At 37.7% G+C, this 18,106-nt stretch overlaps 1 protein-coding gene across 8 annotated transcripts in view; it reads left to right on the forward strand.

Moving 5' to 3' along the window:
• Nucleotides 1–18,106, forward strand: part of tpm2 (tropomyosin 2 (beta)) — a 35,952-nt gene continuing 17,846 nt past the window's right edge. For 2 of the 8 annotated variants that reach the window (XM_050052728.1, XM_050052729.1), the window contains exons 1-2: nucleotides 2–305; nucleotides 5,247–5,372. In XM_050052728.1, the coding sequence (XP_049908685.1) occupies nucleotides 192–305; nucleotides 5,247–5,372 (240 nt within the window). In that variant the 5' untranslated portion in view covers nucleotides 2–191. Of the gene's footprint in view, nucleotides 306–5,246; nucleotides 5,373–15,949; nucleotides 16,122–18,106 lie in introns of those variants that run through there. The other 6 variants (XM_050052730.1, XM_050052727.1, XM_050052735.1 and 3 more) reach the window with 6 other exon arrangements.

Below are 18,106 nucleotides of genomic sequence, written 5' to 3' on the forward strand. Positions count from 1 at the left end.
AAAAAGTGAAGGGCTCATCCAGCTGGTACTCCATCCTCGAGCTCTCCCCGAGCCGCCCAGACAAGCCGCACGCGCGCTCCTGTCCACCTCAGTCCCTGTCACAGACCGGTGCCTCTGTCTCTGTCTCTGTCCCTGTCCGGACTAACCCAGCAAACGTCTCCCTTTGCTGAGAGCACACAACCTGAAGCACCATGGAGGCCATCAAGAAGAAAATGCAGATGCTGAAGCTGGATAAGGAGAACGCGATAGACCGGGCAGAGCAGGCTGAAGGGGACAAGAAGGGAGCAGAGGACAAATGCAAACAGGTAGCCTATACTGCGATGGAGCAACACTACACTTCACAAACAACTTAACCAGCTTCTCGCCTGAAATGAAAGGCAATATTCCTTTATAGTGTCTTCGCATAGGCGTTTTCTCATAAATTGTTGGTATTCGAGAATGTCTTATCTTTAAATGAAATACATAAGATAATCTTTTAACAATAAAACATTAAAAGGGAACTCAAACAAACAACAACATAAAAGTAAGAGAAGAACAAACTTGACCAAGTCTGTAAAGTTTGTCAAGACTGAAGAAAAAAACAGATTTTAGTGTGTTCCAAGTAGGGCTTGGCAATATATGGATATGGTATGTATGTATGTATGTATGTATGTATGTATGAATATTGTGATATAAGACTGGATATCGTCTTAGATTTTGGATATCGTAAGTGCTCTGGATTTAAAGGCTGCATTACAGTAAAGTGATGCAATGGACTGAACTTACCAGACTGTTCTATTGTTTGCCTTTACACACTTATGTCCACATTATTTATCAAAAATCTTATAGTGTAAATATTTTGTCCAAGCACCAATAGTCAACCCCACAATATCATTGCAAAATTGACAGTGTGATCTTTCATCGCAAATATCATGATATTTGATTTTCTCTATACTGGCCAGCTCTATTTCCAAGGCATGATGGATTAAATCAGTCAGGACCTCAGCAGCATCTGTAGGGTTTCTATTAGCTAAGGCTCAGCTGGGGTTAATAACTTTGAAAACCACCACCAACCTTAGAGCATGACATCTTTTCCCTTTATTAGATAGTGGACAGTAAAAAAAAAAAAAAAAAAAAAAAACAGGAAATGAGATGCTTCATTTGAATAAACTTCCCACCAGTTCCTCGCTACCTGTGCAAAGTGCAAGGTCAGGAAAATACCAAACTGCAGTGGTTTCTTTCCTTCAGCAACTGAGATCTGAACTTTTGTCACACAGCACATTTAATCCTCTCATGGCACAGTGCCCTTGCAGACTGGATGTGATGATGGTGAGCATGCCATGGAACATATGACCAAAGTCTGTGAGGGCTCAGTGTGTAAGTTTAGAGGGTGGACATCACCATCCAGTACGCTTAGAATTTGCTGCCCCCTGACAAATCCAGCTACACTTTCCAGCTATGAAGTAGGAAATTAGCCACAGCTTTATGGATTACTTGCAGTCTCTCCTGTGCAGCTCCACTGTGTATAGATAGGATATAATATATAGCAGCAATTTAACTATGCAACTGTCCGCATAGCATTTGTTCCCAGGGGATCCCAGCTAGTAGCTATTACAATGCCTGCACAATCACTTCTCTCTGCCAGTCTAGGAGCATTGAATACTGGCATGTCTATTTCTGTAGCTCCCCCCCACCTTCTTTGAATTGTTGCTCCTCTCAGAAAGACAGTCAAGGCTGTTGGTTTGGGAGTTGCCACAATGTCGACTGTAGGATCAGGACTGTCCCAGGCTATTTGTGACTGAGAGGCCTTACATGGCTACAGTCTGGGAGAGACTGTCAGAAGTGATATAGAAAGGACATTTGTCCTGGGAACATTGTGGTCGGGCCACATTACTGTCATTTACAATTGGCTTTTTATAGTTCTTGAAGCTGTTGTTCCAATGGCAACTCACTGAAACGATCTTTGCAAATGAGTCATCGGATAACAAATGCCTTAAATCCAAACTCGAAGGGCTCATCATGTTGGGAGCAAGAAAACTGCTTGTCAGGGGGTCATTAAGATAAAAAAAAAAAGGGGTTTATCATTTTGGGAGAATGAATATGCTCATCAGATTTAATGACAATCTGCCTATTAGATCATCATCAGATCATCGTCATTATGGTTTGGGACACTCTAATGATGATGATCTGCCTATTAGATCATCATCATTAGAGTGTCCCAAACCATAAGGGCTCATCCTCTGGGGAACATAAATTTACTGGGTGGTAGTGGGGTGTGGCTACATATTGTTTGTGCATATGATGTGTAAGATGGCACACTTGTGTATTTTGGTCATATGTTTGTGACAGTCACTGTTAACTGTGATGTTAAGGCCTTGTCCACACGTACAGGAATTTTTTGAAAACAAATATTTTCCTTTATGTTTTGACCTCTTGTCCACACGCATTTGAAGGTTTTTGAAAACGACTGTTTCTGTGTATCTGTGTGGTATTGTTGCAACAATATCAGATTTCCAAGGTACAATAACCGTCTCTGAAAATATCGCTATTTCAAGTTTTAATGAAAGTCTGTGTAAAAAGTGTTTATTTTGACAATAACTTAAAAAAAAGTGAGCTCATCTGTCCAGTTGCATTTTTTTCAATATCATAGATAAGCAAATGTACACGGTATGATGACCATTCATTTTTTTATATTACAGTATACCTTGAAATCAGTATACTGCTGCATGCCTACTGTGTGGACATGGAATGTGGGTTTGGGAAATAATGACATCACCTCAGTTTGCACCTGCCCATTGTTGCTTTGTGCAATGAGCATTCTTTGGTGCTAAAGGAAAGGTCAATAGTACTACAGAAACATTCTCAATCATTCTGCGGGCACTGTGAATATTCACGGCAAATTGCAGCGGAATCTGGTTGGTACCACTAGCAACACTGTCATACATAAGTACTGCAGAATGGCTAATACATTCGAAGGAAATATAATGCTGCCTAGATTACATTTCTTACTTCATACTGTGGGACAATTTGACAAGCACTGTGGCTTGAGTATAAAACTGTCCATCGTAACTCCAGCAGTGTGACAGTACAATGATACATAAATAGAATGCTGAAAGATTGAGTCCTACAAACCAGAAATTAGTTTTATTTTTCCCCTCATCCAGAAGTCAGTGGGTTTTTGGTTAGATGTCTGAAATAAGTTCTGTGGTTAAAGCTGAAGAGACTTTCAAGTTTTGCTCTAAGACATAAAGTACGTCAGTAAATACCCCAACTGTGAATTTTGAAGCTTTTATGTGTATTAACCCTTTAACGTCCTGCTCAACCGTTGGTAGTGCACATTTTGAGTCACTATATCTTAATTAGAAATGTCTTGAACTTAACTCAAACTGATTGGGCTATCTCTACTATTCGGTTTAGGTATGTTATGCTAAAAGAATTCACTAGAGTCACTTTGTCTTTAAATAGTATGCCTTTTCATTTTGCCCCCTACAGCAAGTATTTCTACGACATGTCTAAAGCCATGCTCAATCAAATGGTTGAATTGGCCTTTTATGGTAAAGGTAGTGATGGTAAGATAATAAATATAGAATTTTTATCAAATAAAAAAGGATGTATGTTCACTGTTGTTAATACCTATCTTTAATGTTATTTAATTATATATTTGATGAAAAAAAATTATGTCAGTATGATTTTTCACCATTTCTGGGAGGTACTGTAACTGTTAATATTTGGAATGAATAGAAATTACACTAGTACTAATAATACTGATTTCATGGTCACAAATTGATATATATAGTATACTAACATATTATGGGCATTATAACAGTGTATGGTTTGCAATTTTTTTCCCATCTTAAATTATTTGGTAGATGTTTATTTAAAAAAAAAAAAGGGGGTCTGCAAAAAAAACAAAACATTAATTTTTGTTATTATTGCAAGAAAATAAAAAATGCAAAGAAAATAAATTTCCATTGCTTTTTAAATTTTTTTTTGAAAAATGCTCGGCAATTGATTAATTAGGTACACATATTTGTACATGAACACACAAGTCTGGTATATGTTCACATTAAAAATTGATAGCAGTTTGTATTTACTGAAAAGAGGAGCAGATGAATCAGATTTTTTTTTAGCAAAAATCATTCTCAAAAATTTCTTTTGAATTAACAAAATTATATTGAGAAAACTGGGATATGTGGCACCCCACACAGACTTACAGTACATAATATACGGATAAATTAAGCTGTAATAAAAAGTCAAAATACAAGAATGATTTATCAATGAATGAACTCTCAATATTCCAACTGACTTAATAATCTTTTTGACAGAAAAATTCCATATGGTATTTCCATGTTAATTTACTATTAATCTAAAATTTAATATGAGGAAACTGAGTAATTCTAATATTGTCTATGAATAATTTGGCTTCTTCTTTAGTATGCTTTTTATTTTTGTTACAGAAAATTATAAAATTAGATTTATTTATATTGAGAGAGAGTTTGTTCATCTGAAACCATTTAGAGATTGATGATAGCTCTTCATTTGCTTCTCGAGTCAGTGTGCTAAAATTTTCATGTGAAGCAACATGACATGTCATCAGCAAATATAAGAGGCAGTACATTATTGTAGACCCTGGGTAAATCATTCATATATATCAAAAACAAGAGAGGTCCAAGGATGGAACCTTGAGGTACCCCACAAAGAAGCTTAGCTCTATTTGAATTTTGCATATTTAGAGATACATATTGTTCCCTGTCCTTTCAGTAATCAATCAACCACTTAAGAGCAACATCATGAAAACCATATTTTTGAAGTTTAGCAATAAGGATATTGTGATCAAAGGCTTTTGACAAGGCTAGCAACTGGCTAAGGAGACTACAGACAATAATCACATCAAACACAACTTTATAGCCTCATTGTGGTGGCAACATAAAGTCATGTGACTGTGGTGTAGTTCATTGATAGCCTGAACTATGATTGAAGAGTAAAGCAGTCTAACCTAACAACAGGTGGGATGCAGGACCCGGTTCCCTGTCAAATCCTTAGTTTTGTATGTATAATCTTCCACAGTGACCTCCTTCTCCTCCGTTCATTTATTCCACAATGTATTTTGCAAAGCAAATTAGTACACAATATATCATTGAATTATATATAGAGTTCCAGTTATTTCTCTTCTAAATATTTTCAATATCCATATGGTTGTATCAAAGGCAAGCTTTCCAACTGTCTGACATGTGTTTCTGCTGTGTCTTGGTGTATTTGGCCTGTAGCTGGAGGAGGAGCTGCTGGGTCTGCAGAAGAAGCTGAAAGGAGTGGAGGATGAGCTGGACAAATATTCTGAGTCGCTGAAGGATGCCCAGGAGAAGCTGGAGCAGGCAGAAAAGAAGGCAACAGATGTGAGTGAAGGGAACTGATGCCATGGGTCACATTACTGCAGAAATGCAACTATATTAAGACCACATGAACCTATTGTACTTAGTCCAGTCACATCTGATCGTTTCTAACACAGGTAACACAGGTACCATGTTGTTGACTACATGTGCCATTATTTCAATTTCAATTTCAATTTTCAATTTTATTTATAAAGACCAATATCACAAATCACAATTTGCCTCAGAGGGCTTTACAGCATACGCCCTCCCTCACAGCAGATAAGGAAAAACTCTCCCCAAAAAACCCTTTAACAGGGAAAAAATGGTAGAAACCTCAGGAAGAGCAACTGAGGAGGGATCCCTCTTCCAGGACGGACGGACGTGAAATTGATGTCGTGCACAGAACGGATCAACATGATAAATTTACAGTAATCCATATGACAAAATGAGACATAAAGTAATAATTATAATTATATAATTATATATAAATAATTATAATTATACAAGTATAATATATGACAGAATATGTATGTGACAATGATATTCATATGTGTACAAAATGGTAGAAGTATGACTAAGTAGGAGGTATTAGGCAGGACCATTAATATTTAATATACCACTACACAAATGGCTTCCTTCAGGTGTTGTAAAAAAAGAAGTACCAGTCTGTTTAACTTGAATTACTGCACAGTTGTAAATTTAGACCATCAGTGACATTACCACTGCTATAAACCAACAGTGCCAAGTCTTAAGTCTCTCTCTGTGTTTTAAATATGCCAAGATCAGTTAGTTACTGTCGTTCAAATTTTACACTCCCACATCTCATGTAGGCCTAATAATCATAACCATTTTAATATTGACCTTCAGAAATGCAATTCAAAGCTGGTTGCTCTAAATGTCATCATTAGTTCCAGTTGAAAACTGCTGCTGTGTCTCACCGCTGACAGCAGCAGCAGAGACTGTATAAAATCTGTCATGTGCAGTATCAAATTCTACCTACATATCATAAAGCTTGTCAGCACCTTGAGGGAAATACCATCCATTCTAACGAATGTGAGGAGCTTGGCAGAGAGGATCTGGTTTCACTTGCTTGGCGCTAGTGTGCAGATGCTACTGCTTCTTTGGCTCCTGTACAACGTTCAACGCCTTGGAGTTGCTTTCTGGTGAAGTGCACTGTGCGCTAAGAGCAAACTATCATTTAGTGAAAGAAAGCCACAGTACTGTGTATCATTAACCAATAAACCGTAAGTTTATTAAACTGTGCCAAGTATTCTCCTTTTCCACAGTGTTGAACACAACGGAACATTAGGGCCAGATGAGATGGTGCCACCACAGAGCAAAAAACAGATTGGTCCAGAAAAAATGATCTGGCAAACATGGTGTTGGCCAATCAAATTTGTGAAAATCACACATACCAGGTAGGTTTAAGGGTAGGCTCACAATTTTTCAAGCCTATCTTAAAACAAAAGACATTTGCCAGTGTGAATATTGAACAGGTTTTACTTGCTGTAATCATTCCTCCTGTTCAGACTGACCATTAAAAGATCATTTTGGGGGGTCAGTGGCTTAGTGGATAGAGCAGGCACCCCATGTACAACACCGTTGCTGCAGCGCCCCAGGTTCAACTCCAGCCAGTGGCCCTTTGCTGCATGTCATTCCCCACCCCCCCCCACCCCCCCCACACACACACACACACTTAACTGTCCTATCTATAAAGGCAAAAATGCCCCCAAAAATATCTTTAAAAAGAAAAAAAAAGATCCATTTCTAAATCACTTCCAGTGCGAGGTACAAAATCCAGCCCTTCTTCCTTGTAAAAATGCAGTGGTGGGTAGAGTGCAGTTAAATTAAATTAAAATGCTTTTTTTGTTGTTGTTTTTTAATGAGTGAAAAGCAGCATTTGGTCTCATATGCAGATTTGCTGTGAATTCATGAGTGATAGAAATAGGGGAACAAAACAGAGTTGGCATAGGACCTGCAAAAATCTAGAAATGGCCCTGCTACCTGGTGTGTCTATCTCATTACATCCTTATGTCCCATAGGTGATGAAAGAAAGAAAGAAAGAAAGAAAGAAAGAAAGAAAGAAAGTCCCTACAGACTGAGCCCCCCACCTGAGCTACTGCCACGTAGCTCAGTCTGTAGGGACTTGGCTTGGGAACTGGAGGGTCGCTGACTCAAGTCCCTGTCCGAGTGTGGACTGGTAGCTGGAGAGGTGCCTATCTATCTTGGTCTATCTTCTGTGCAGTGCTGAGGCACCCCTGAGCAAGGCATCAAATCTTCAACCGCCCAGGGCGCCTGCCCATGGGCTGCCTCCCACCCAATGCATGAATGGGTCATGTTTGTGCATGTGAAAGGATATCTTATTAAAAAAAAGAGAGGAGAAATAAACAGTAAGCGGTTAACTTTTGTAACGTAATTGTTGCAGAGTTTGCCCCTCCTAGTTAATCTTAACATTAATGTATCATCAGCTGACTTGCTGTAAATGCAAATGTTGGCTGCTGGCTTGTTAACTGTAACGTTACATTCAAATCAAACAGCCAAACGTTTGCTAACTGGTAATGCTGACATTAATACTAGCAAGTTTACCTCACTTTGTTGGGTTGAATTCCCCATTACAGCTGCAGCTTTCATGAGGTCAGAGGCTGACTCTGTGCTGTGTGTGTGTGTGTGTGTGTGTGTGTGTGTGTGTGTGGGTGTGTGTGTGTGTGTGTGTGTGTGTGTGTGTGTGTGTGTGTGTTTGCAGTCAGCTTCATTTTTTATCTCCATTCATTGTAACATTACCATGGTGTTTTCCTTTAATTTCTAGGCTACTGTAGTTTCAAACACATCTCAAAAATACATTTAAAAACTTAAAATCTGGAACTCTGTTAAGGAGTGTTTACAAGATAAGCTAAGAATAATTAGACAGTGTGCCTGTGACCCTGATTTCAAACCTAATCAGTTGGATCCTAGATTTAGAAAATGGATAATTAAGGGAATAACAACATATTACTTATTAACAGACAAAGGGAAGATTATCAGATTTTCAAACTTTGAGAAGAAAATATGCTTTGGAAAAGCAAGATTTTTATTGGTATTTACAACTACCGCACTATTTCAATCAACATGTTAAAAATCACCCATCAGATCTGGATGACCCAGTGCTGAAAGTAGTTTCAGGATCCTACATGTCAGAATTAAACAAAGGTATTATATCCACACTATATAAGGGTTTTATGTCAAAGAAATCCTATTCCACGGAGTACCTTCAAAATAAATGGTAAAATGAGGGTGATTTTGAGATTTCAAGGGAGTTATTGCAGCTGGAAGTGCACTAATTTTTATATATGGGGAGAACTGTGTTGGAAATGTCTAGTTAGATTTTTCATTACCCAAAGCAGAAAGCACATTCTACAGAAAAAGCTCCCATGTGCTGGAGACTGGGATGCAAATCACTGGCATATATTTTGGGAGTGCCCTGTAATAAGACAGTATTGGTCTGAGATGCACAAAATTTTGGAAGGCACTGTTAACATAAAAATACCTTTCCTATTTAATACTTCTCACTTCACCTACTAAAGAATAGATAAACAAAGCTACGGTCAAACTGGATTCCATATATACAACAGTCATGACCACATTTTTTGGTAAAAGACAGTGACGACAAGTTGCTCTGTATAATCAATCATAAATCAAAACCTTGAGTCAGGTGCTCATGGAGAACGGGAAACAACAGGATACACAGGAAGGCAATCCAGGCACTCTACAAAATGAGGAAGGAAGTATTAAAAAGCCTTTACTGTAGTGGCTAAATCATTAAAAGAGCCAACATGTTTCCACCACATTAAGTTTTTGTCTAGGCTTTAAAAACATACAACAAAGGTATGTCCCCACCTATATAGTAGCAAGAACCAATGGCAGGCCATCACATGACCCAGATAATGACATGACAGGTGCAACAAATAGAAAATAATGAAAAAATAACAACTTGATAAAAAATACACAGAGTATAATGAAATGAAATACCCAGAAAAAATAGATATATAAATATATACACACACATCTTTACACATAGGCTGTGAGAAAAATTATGAAGCCTATAGAGGACAGAGACAGAGTCTTCACCATTTTTCTCACAGCCTATGTGTAAAGATGTATGTGTACATTTACATATTTTTGTTGGGACCTTACCTCTTAACAGGCCTCCAATTAAAGTGTCAAAATGGCTATCGGCAATAATTAATAATTAGCATTAATTATGTTAAATAATTTGACTTAATTTACATTAAATCACCTCATGGGGAACCATTCCCAAAAAGGGAAAATTGATGGCCAGTTAATGCTATCAGTCTAATAAAATACACTAAACTATTAATCTTTAACTATGATCAATAATTAATTAATTAATTAATAACCATTAACAAAATTACCATATTAATAGTACAGGCTGAAGGATTTCGGAGTTCTTGACATAGCAGAGGATGACTATTCATTCACTGTTGTGCAATATTAAACAGACAGCAGGTATAATTCCAAATGTATTTATTCATAAACAAAGCAAGGCAAACGAACATAGGCTACAAATTCTAACTAACTATATAGAAGCATAGGTGTGTATATACGTGTGTGTATTCAAAGGAGAAAGAGAGAGAGAGAGAGAGAGAGAGAAAGAGAGAGAGAGAGAGAGAGAGAGAAAGACAAAAGGAGTGTGTGTGTGTGTGTGTGTGTGTGTGTGTGTGTGTGTGAAACAAAGGCTGTTTGGCCTACAAAACAAAATGGCTGACAAGACAACAGAAAACTACAAGATGGCTTCAGACCGGTTTTTGCCTCACTGTGTGGTTGGTTAGGACAAAGACAAAGGAGATGAAGTGACAACTTTGAGTCTCCTTTGGACACTTTGAGTGTCTGGATTGCCTTCCTATGTATCCACATTTTTTTGGTGTTTACCAGTTAACAGATCCCCTAAAGGATGCCTGATCTCCTTACCAACTTAAAAAATAATGCACTGGAATATCTCTCAATTTGTTAATCTATGGTTGTTGTTTTTTTAAATCTTAGGTCGGGTGGATGGGGGATTAGCGTTGGTCAGGTGGAAACTGGTTCGAGCTGACTCGCTGTATTTAAGGCATATATGGCAAATACAGTGAAGTAAAAAGTAGGTTACTGTTTCAATAATATATTTGAATAAATAGTAGAAGTACAGCTTAAAAACTCATGTGCGTTACTTGTGATGTGTTACTACCCACCCCTGTAAAAAAAAAAAAAAGGTTTATCTGAAGCTAATATGTTCAGTCACAAGTTAAAGCCTTTTAGCACAAAATTCCCCTTTTCCCTCTATCCTTCCACTGCAGCTCAGTACGGAAACACAAAGTGGGAATTTTATACTAAAAAGACATTTTGATTTCAAGAACTTGTAGGTTTAACTACATGCCCTGGAAGGAAGTATTAGTCCTCAGATATCTTCCACTTCACAGTCTACACACCTTCCTGAGTGCGGTTACATTTCTTAATACTATTCCTATGTTCATGTTTCATGTCCATGTAACTCTCTGCTCTGACTAGGTCAGTCTAATGTCAGTGGTTTACAATAACTCTAAGCTCCTACTCAGAATGTGCTTTGAAGACCAAGGCCAGTAATTCTGGATAGTTAATGATATTTATGCAGGTTTCTGTGAGTTATGAGTCAGCATTTATGACCAATTATAGTGCAAAATATCAGAGCGACACAGGGAAGAGTGAGGACTCTCTTTATTTGTCCTTAAAGGAGTGTGATCTCCCTGTGCTGTGTGCAGTGCCACTGAGATGTTACCAAAGATGGAAAAGAATTGAAGCAATGCATGAATTTGTTTATGCTTCCACTGCTTACAGCAGTGTGCTTCTGTAGGTGGTGCTCACTCCAATGTGGACTTCTCAGCCTCAGGCCATCAAGTTCTGTTCACAAACACATACGCATGTACTGTACAGGAGATACAAGGAGATACAATGGGAAAACTTTACCGGAGAAGTCAGATACCATTTGCAGTCAGCAGTGTGTGAGCAATTATCTTACTTTCAAATGATATAGTATAGCTGCATTATATAGTTACTTATGTGTGATTGTATAATATTTATGATATATTAACCCAACATGATTTAAATGATTTTACACTTTTACAGTCATACACTAAATGTGACTGAGATCTTTATCAATGAATATATTTATGATGAAGAAAAGGTTGAGGCCTGAGCCAAATGAATCTTTGAATGCTTTATAGCCATGAAGCATTTCATACAGAGTTCATAAAACAGACTTACTTTACCACTAGACCAATGAGGCTTTCCCTTTTTATCCAGTATTTTTAAGCTCTGACTGTTTGTAGCCAGGGCCCAGTTCTTCAAAAAGTTTAATCTGGATCAGAATTATCCAAGATTTGGAAATCCCATCTTTTGCTATCCAGTATCAGATAGGCCATCTTACTTTGGTGCCAGTTTTTCAAAGCAACGCTGCATTGGATCACCCTGATGATTGTTTTTGAAGTGTCAGAAAACAACACAGGCGATGTCAATGTTAGAAACTACTTTTGACTGTGACATTGTATTGATATGAATTAATAAATAAATGAGAGTTAAAATGAAAGTAACAACCTCAAAGATTTTTAATGAAATAAATGTCTTATATGTCATTGTCTATTGCTGAATGAAGTTACACAATGATGATTCAGCTTATGGCCCACTGATAAAAGCCCTTGCATTTGCAGTATTGGTTGTCTAAATGGAAAAATCCCAAAAATCACAAGCGAAGCCCATAAATCTTGCGAGCTGCAGGATTCATAAAACGAGGTGATATAAACAAATTCACCAGCCTGGTTTCTTGCCTGTCTGCCAACAAACATGCTGCAGTTACTGCTTGGTGCCTCCAAAGTAAATGAAATGAGACTTTTGAGAATTAAATTTAAAAAAAGAGTTTGATAATGACAGCTATTTGGGTAATATTTTTTCATCGTGACAAAATCCTTTACTTTTTGTTTTACTTAAAGTAGACATTAAGCTACCAATGTAATGGTAAATGATCAATGGACTGCACTACTAATCTTCTGACCACTCAAAATGCTTTTACACCACATGCCATATTCACCCATTCACACACTGGTCGCGGAGGCTACTGTACATGGTGCCACCTGATCGTCAGTAACCATTCACACATTCTCACACACTGATGAAGCAGCCATGAGGAGCACTTTGGGTTCTGTGTTTTGCCCAAGGATACTTTGACATGTGGACTGGAGGAGCCGAGGATTAAACCCCCAATCTTTCGATTAGTGGACGATGCACTCTACCTACTGAGCCAATATATAATGGAATATTATGTATTGTATTATGTTGTTTCTCTTGGTGAGAAAGGTATTTACAGCTGCCCCAATAACAGAATACAATGCAACAGAAACAAACTGCACAAAGTTAAGTTTATTCTGATAAAAAATATTGCTTTTGTTGTTATTCATGCAATATATCATTTTAAAGCTCATTTTGTGCTCGTTATAATGGACCTATCTGATGGCACATCAGAATATTATGGAGTAATGTTATAAGGGCATTTGCTGAGACTTTCAGTATTTTCCTTATTGCAGCATTACAGGTCAAAGGTCAAATCTTGTCCCCAGTGTCATGAAAATGTGGCTGGCAGATAGGTTAGAGTCTAAGCTTTACTATAATATATAAGTATATGATATTCTGTGAAGGTTACCCTCTTTTATACTGACTCTATGTGTAAAATGGCAAAAAAACAACATGGAAAATTGTAATGATGGAGTGATGAAAAAAGGAGTGATAGCACACAGAAAGCTATCATTGCTGATTCCAGCACAAGGGACACAGACTTTTTTCAAACTTTTCTCCAAATTGGCACGATCAGCACCCTGGCTCATGGACTATTAAATCCTTATCTACTTTAGAACTGTAATGTTTATACATACATACATATATATATATATATGTATATATACATATAAAAATTCAGTCCAATCAGTTCAAATAAATGGAACAGATTCTGAAAGTTATCAATATCCTACTTAGCTAGAATTCTGCTGAGGGCAGTTATATGTCCTTGGGTCCATTGCCTATCCGTGGTTGTATAATGCTGGTATGAAGTATGGATCATAAGCTGGTCAACTTAATAATTTTACCTCTCTATCAAGCTGGAATCATTTAACCACCTCTAGCCACACCTTGATAGAAAAACTAACCCACTGATTCTGTGATTGAAATAGTTCCTTCACCCTGTCAATACAGCCCAGCACTGATTGTATTATGGTTCCTTACCTTGGGGGTCCTACCCCCATTAGGGGTTGCCAAAGCTTTACAGGGTCGTGAGGCCTTCTTGATTTTAAGAGCCATAAGACAACTTTTTTTTTAATATTGAGTAGGCCTATAACTCATTATTTTATTAATTTCTGTGAAGAAAACTAAATTGAAATCTAGCTTAATATTGTAATTAACTCCCCCCCCCAAAAACTCTCACATGATAAGGCCATGGTAAAGACCTGAACAGCTATAATGACAGAGTCTTCCCTCTGTGTTACACAGCCCTGTCCTGCATTAGAAAAATACACAGTTAAACAACCAAAGAGCTAAAAGAACAATGGCCAAGTGTCAAGAAGAACACTGAAAAAAAATACTGAAAATGACACAAAACAACATTATACAGACAGACACTAGTATAAAATGTTCCTGAAAATATCAAGAAAACTTACCTCTAATTAAATAGCCTACCTGTAAAATAATTTTAATTTTAATAATAATTTTTTTTTAATCATTTTACTCAAACTTTCTGCAGCTATTGTGTTCACTAATTGGATTTATTGTACAGTTTATCAGTTGTTATTGTTACATAGTGAATATATTAAATATCCATCAAATATGTTACTTAATAAGCAGTCATCAGTTTACTCTGATGGAAAAGGGGTCCCTGAAGGTAAAAGTTTGGGAAGCACTGTTCTGTTCTTCTACTTGGCCTCACAAGTTTAGTTACACCAGAGCGCTAGCAATCTGAACTGAGCAGATAAATTTAATTTCACTTAAATCACTTTTTGTTCCATATAAACCTGGAAATGTGTTTGTCCCATTCTCTAAACTGTTTTAGGGGGACCTCTACTGGTAATGCTGTAAATAGATAATAATAATACATTTTATTTATAAGCACCTTTCACGACACTCAAGGTGACTTTACAGGCAAAGATAGAGAAAATAACAGCAGATAAAAAGTCATCGAGGTAAGGAATAAAGTAACATGAATTTTAACAAATAAATAACAACAGCAAAGCAAGTGTAGAGTGAGTAAAATTCTGTGTAAATAGTGGATATGTGTAGGGCTAGGCGGATGGGATTCAAACTGAAAAAGCTATTTGAAGGAGGTGAGTTTTGAGGTGGGATTTGAAAGTGGAGAGGGTGTTGATGCAACAAATGTCCAGTATAATTAAGATATAATTCAGGAAGGATATTCATCTTTATTGTTATTCTCTGCTGCTGAGATCATCATGTTTTTTAATTAAATAAACATTTTTAATACACAAGGAGGACATACCTCTAGGTAAGTGAGCCTATTGTGAACCTATTCACCAGTTCTTGGGTGGAGGCATAGTTAAATAATAAGGCACAAGATTTGTGAGCAAGTAAAAATCCAGTGTCTTCCATACATCTTAAAAAAATCATCAACAGAGGTACCCCTGGGCCTGGATTTTAGAGTGTTACCAATACATCATCCTTTACAAACATATCTTAAACTCTACTCATCCTTTAGTTATACCCTCCAAAGCTCTTTCCTGTCTAATGATTCGGGTCAGAAGTTACGTCAGAAGGTTCAAGAGGGTCGGCTGGCTGCCTTTCATTTTGATCATAGCACCATCGTGAATGCATTCATGCAATTATTAGGCCTAATACAAATTCATGTGCACGAATAATCTAAAATTAAATTAAAAGGGACTCTTTGTTACTTATTAGGGGGAGGGATTGGTGCAGAAAGAGGGGGCTTGTCAAATCATTTTTTAAAGCACTGGGGAGGGACTTTTTTGGCTTAGGGAGGGGCATACAAATTTAAACAGCTGTATTTTTTAAACTTATATTACTGACATGTTTTCTTGAAAAAAAATCAGCACATTTACACCATTTATCATACTCAGAAAATGTAAGAACAAAATTATTGTTGGATTTTCACATTTCCTGTTGGTCCTTGGCGCCTTTGTCGCTTTTTGCCGAGTTTTAAAAAGTGATATTTTATTAAATTCACTTTATGTAACATTTAAAATTTGGCAAAAAATAAACCATTTATATGAACTAGCCGGCATGCACTACAAAATGCACTACTGAAAAACTGAGGCTTTTGTCAAATTCAAGATTTATGGTGGAGGGAATGCATTTTCTGCCAGTCACTCAGGGAGGCTCAAGGAAAAATGTTTGTAGCTTTGGGGAGGGTAACAAAAAAAGCCACCCCCTCCTCTGATGAAGAACAGTCCCTTAGGCTTCACGTGTTTAACAAACCACCAGTGTCCAGTATTAATGATGTTTCGTATCACTTCAAAATAAGAGGCTTATCGATAATCATTTTATTTTGAAATTGTAAACGGAAGAATTACCGTTGCCACGGAAACACCGTGACACCTGGGAGCAGCATAGTTGAGCCTTCCCATCATGGCGGCTTTAACATCTGTGGACGCGGTGAGAAGGAAAATCCAAACACTGCAGCAAGTAGCTTACGATGCGGAGGATCGAGCCGAGCTGCTGCAGGCGGAGGCGGACATGGAGAGGCAGGCCAGAGAGAGGGTAATGTAGTGAACCAATCACTCTGTCAACAACTCCCACCTTCCACCGGAAACTATGGAAGTCAGGAAAAACACTAAAATTTTAGTTACGTCACTCTGAAGTTGCTTTCAAAGCATGAAAGAAAGACCAACTTTAATAATTGAATCTAACGTTATTGCTAAAATAAATAGGCCCTTGTGTGTCGAAACTCAATGTTAAAGGTCATCTTGTCACCTTTTAAGTAGCACTGTTACTACAGGCTTTCCTACAGCTGCCAACATAGACAAATATGTACTACTCTAATGATTTTAAAATATCAACAAACAGTCCATGAGCCAGACAAGATGTCAGTAGCCAACCACTGGATGTGGCAAAAAAAGATTTAGGGATTGTTCTTTACTTATCAGAGGGGGTGGCTGGGATGTGACTTCATTTTTTTTTAAATTTTTTATTAAGGTTGTCTGCTGTGCAACAGCAAGGCCACAATGTAATAATTTGTTGCGTATATTCTTATTAGTGTGGATGCTTCAGCAGTAGTACATGTAGGCTACTATGCAGTGCCTGTAGTGTGGAGGCATACAACCACGAGGCAGTAATTGTAGTTCTTACTCTTAAGCAACTGGTCTCAAGGAGCTGGGGCCTGTATCACGAAGCAGGATTAATGTCATGGCGAGATAACTTCAGGGTTAACCCTGGGTTTTCGGTCTCACGAAGCCGGTTCAGTTCTTATCGGGGTAGATCACCATGGTAACTTACTCTGAACGGCTATCCTGCTCCAGAGCAGGGTAGCCGTTCAGGGTTGAATCTGATCCTATAAAAAGCACCACCCACTGGCCAATCAGCTGTTTGGAAAAAAATGTCTCCGCTGACAGAAATGCAGCCCAGTCATGACGGGAAGTTTAATTAATTTGATTGATTTTGATTTGAAAATTTATTTTGAACATTAAAAAAGAAAAGAAAGCAACAACAACAACAGACAATGAAAAGATTGTTCAAAAAGGAGTGGAAAGAAGTCGAAATTTCATCCCACCCCTTCATAAGAAAGAAACTGATCATTTAGCTTTTTTTTTTTAGCTTATTTTAGTAGAATTAATCTCTGATCCTCACAAGAAATACTTTTTTTTCCCCCTCACATACGGCGCTTAGTGACGCTCAGTGCTGCGCTTCTCTCATGATTGTGATTGGTCTGCTGCGTGCGCGTTCACGGCTCTTGATAAAGCAACTCTGGGTTGAGTTACCGAGTTGATATCCAGCGTCGTGATACCGATTATCCTGATTGCCAGTGTTAGGGTTAGTTAACCCAGGATAGGTTTGGGTAACCCAGGAAAGGTTGATCTCGCTTCGTGATACAGGCCCCTGGTTGCCTGCCTGTTGATTTACTTGTATTTGTTGTTGTTTGCATGTTTGTTTGTTTTCTTCTACCTTTTCTTTTTTTATGTTATGTGGGTCATTGTGTGGTCTCAGTTTCACTGGAATAAGTCTGTCTGACCGTCGCAGGTGATTATTACATTGGTGATTATAAATATCTGTACAGAAGGGTGACTAGGATGAATGTTACATAATAGCCACATTGAAAAACACAATGTGAACACCAGGGGCCTGTATCACAAAGCAGGATTAATGTCTTAGCGAGGTAACTTCAGGGTTAACCCTGGGTTTTCGGTCTCACGAAGCCGGTTCAGTTCTTATCGGGGTAGATCACCATGGTAACTTACTCTGAACAGCTATCCTGCTCCAGAGCAGGGTAAGTGCAGGGTTGAATCTGATCCTATAAAAAGCACCACCCACTGGCCAATCAGCTGTTCGGAAAAAAATTACTCTGCTGACAGAAATGCAGCCCAGTCATGACGGGAAGTTTAATTAATTTGATTGATTTTGATTTGAAAATTTATTTTGAACATTAAAAAAGAAAAGAAAGCAACAACAACAGACAATGAAAAGATTGTTCAAAAAGGAGTGGAAAGAAGTCAAAATTTCATCCCACCCCTTCATAAGAAAGAAACTGA

Source organism: Epinephelus moara, chromosome 9, assembly GCF_006386435.1.
Source record: "Epinephelus moara isolate mb chromosome 9, YSFRI_EMoa_1.0, whole genome shotgun sequence".
Lineage (NCBI taxonomy): Eukaryota > Metazoa > Chordata > Actinopteri > Perciformes > Serranidae > Epinephelus > Epinephelus moara.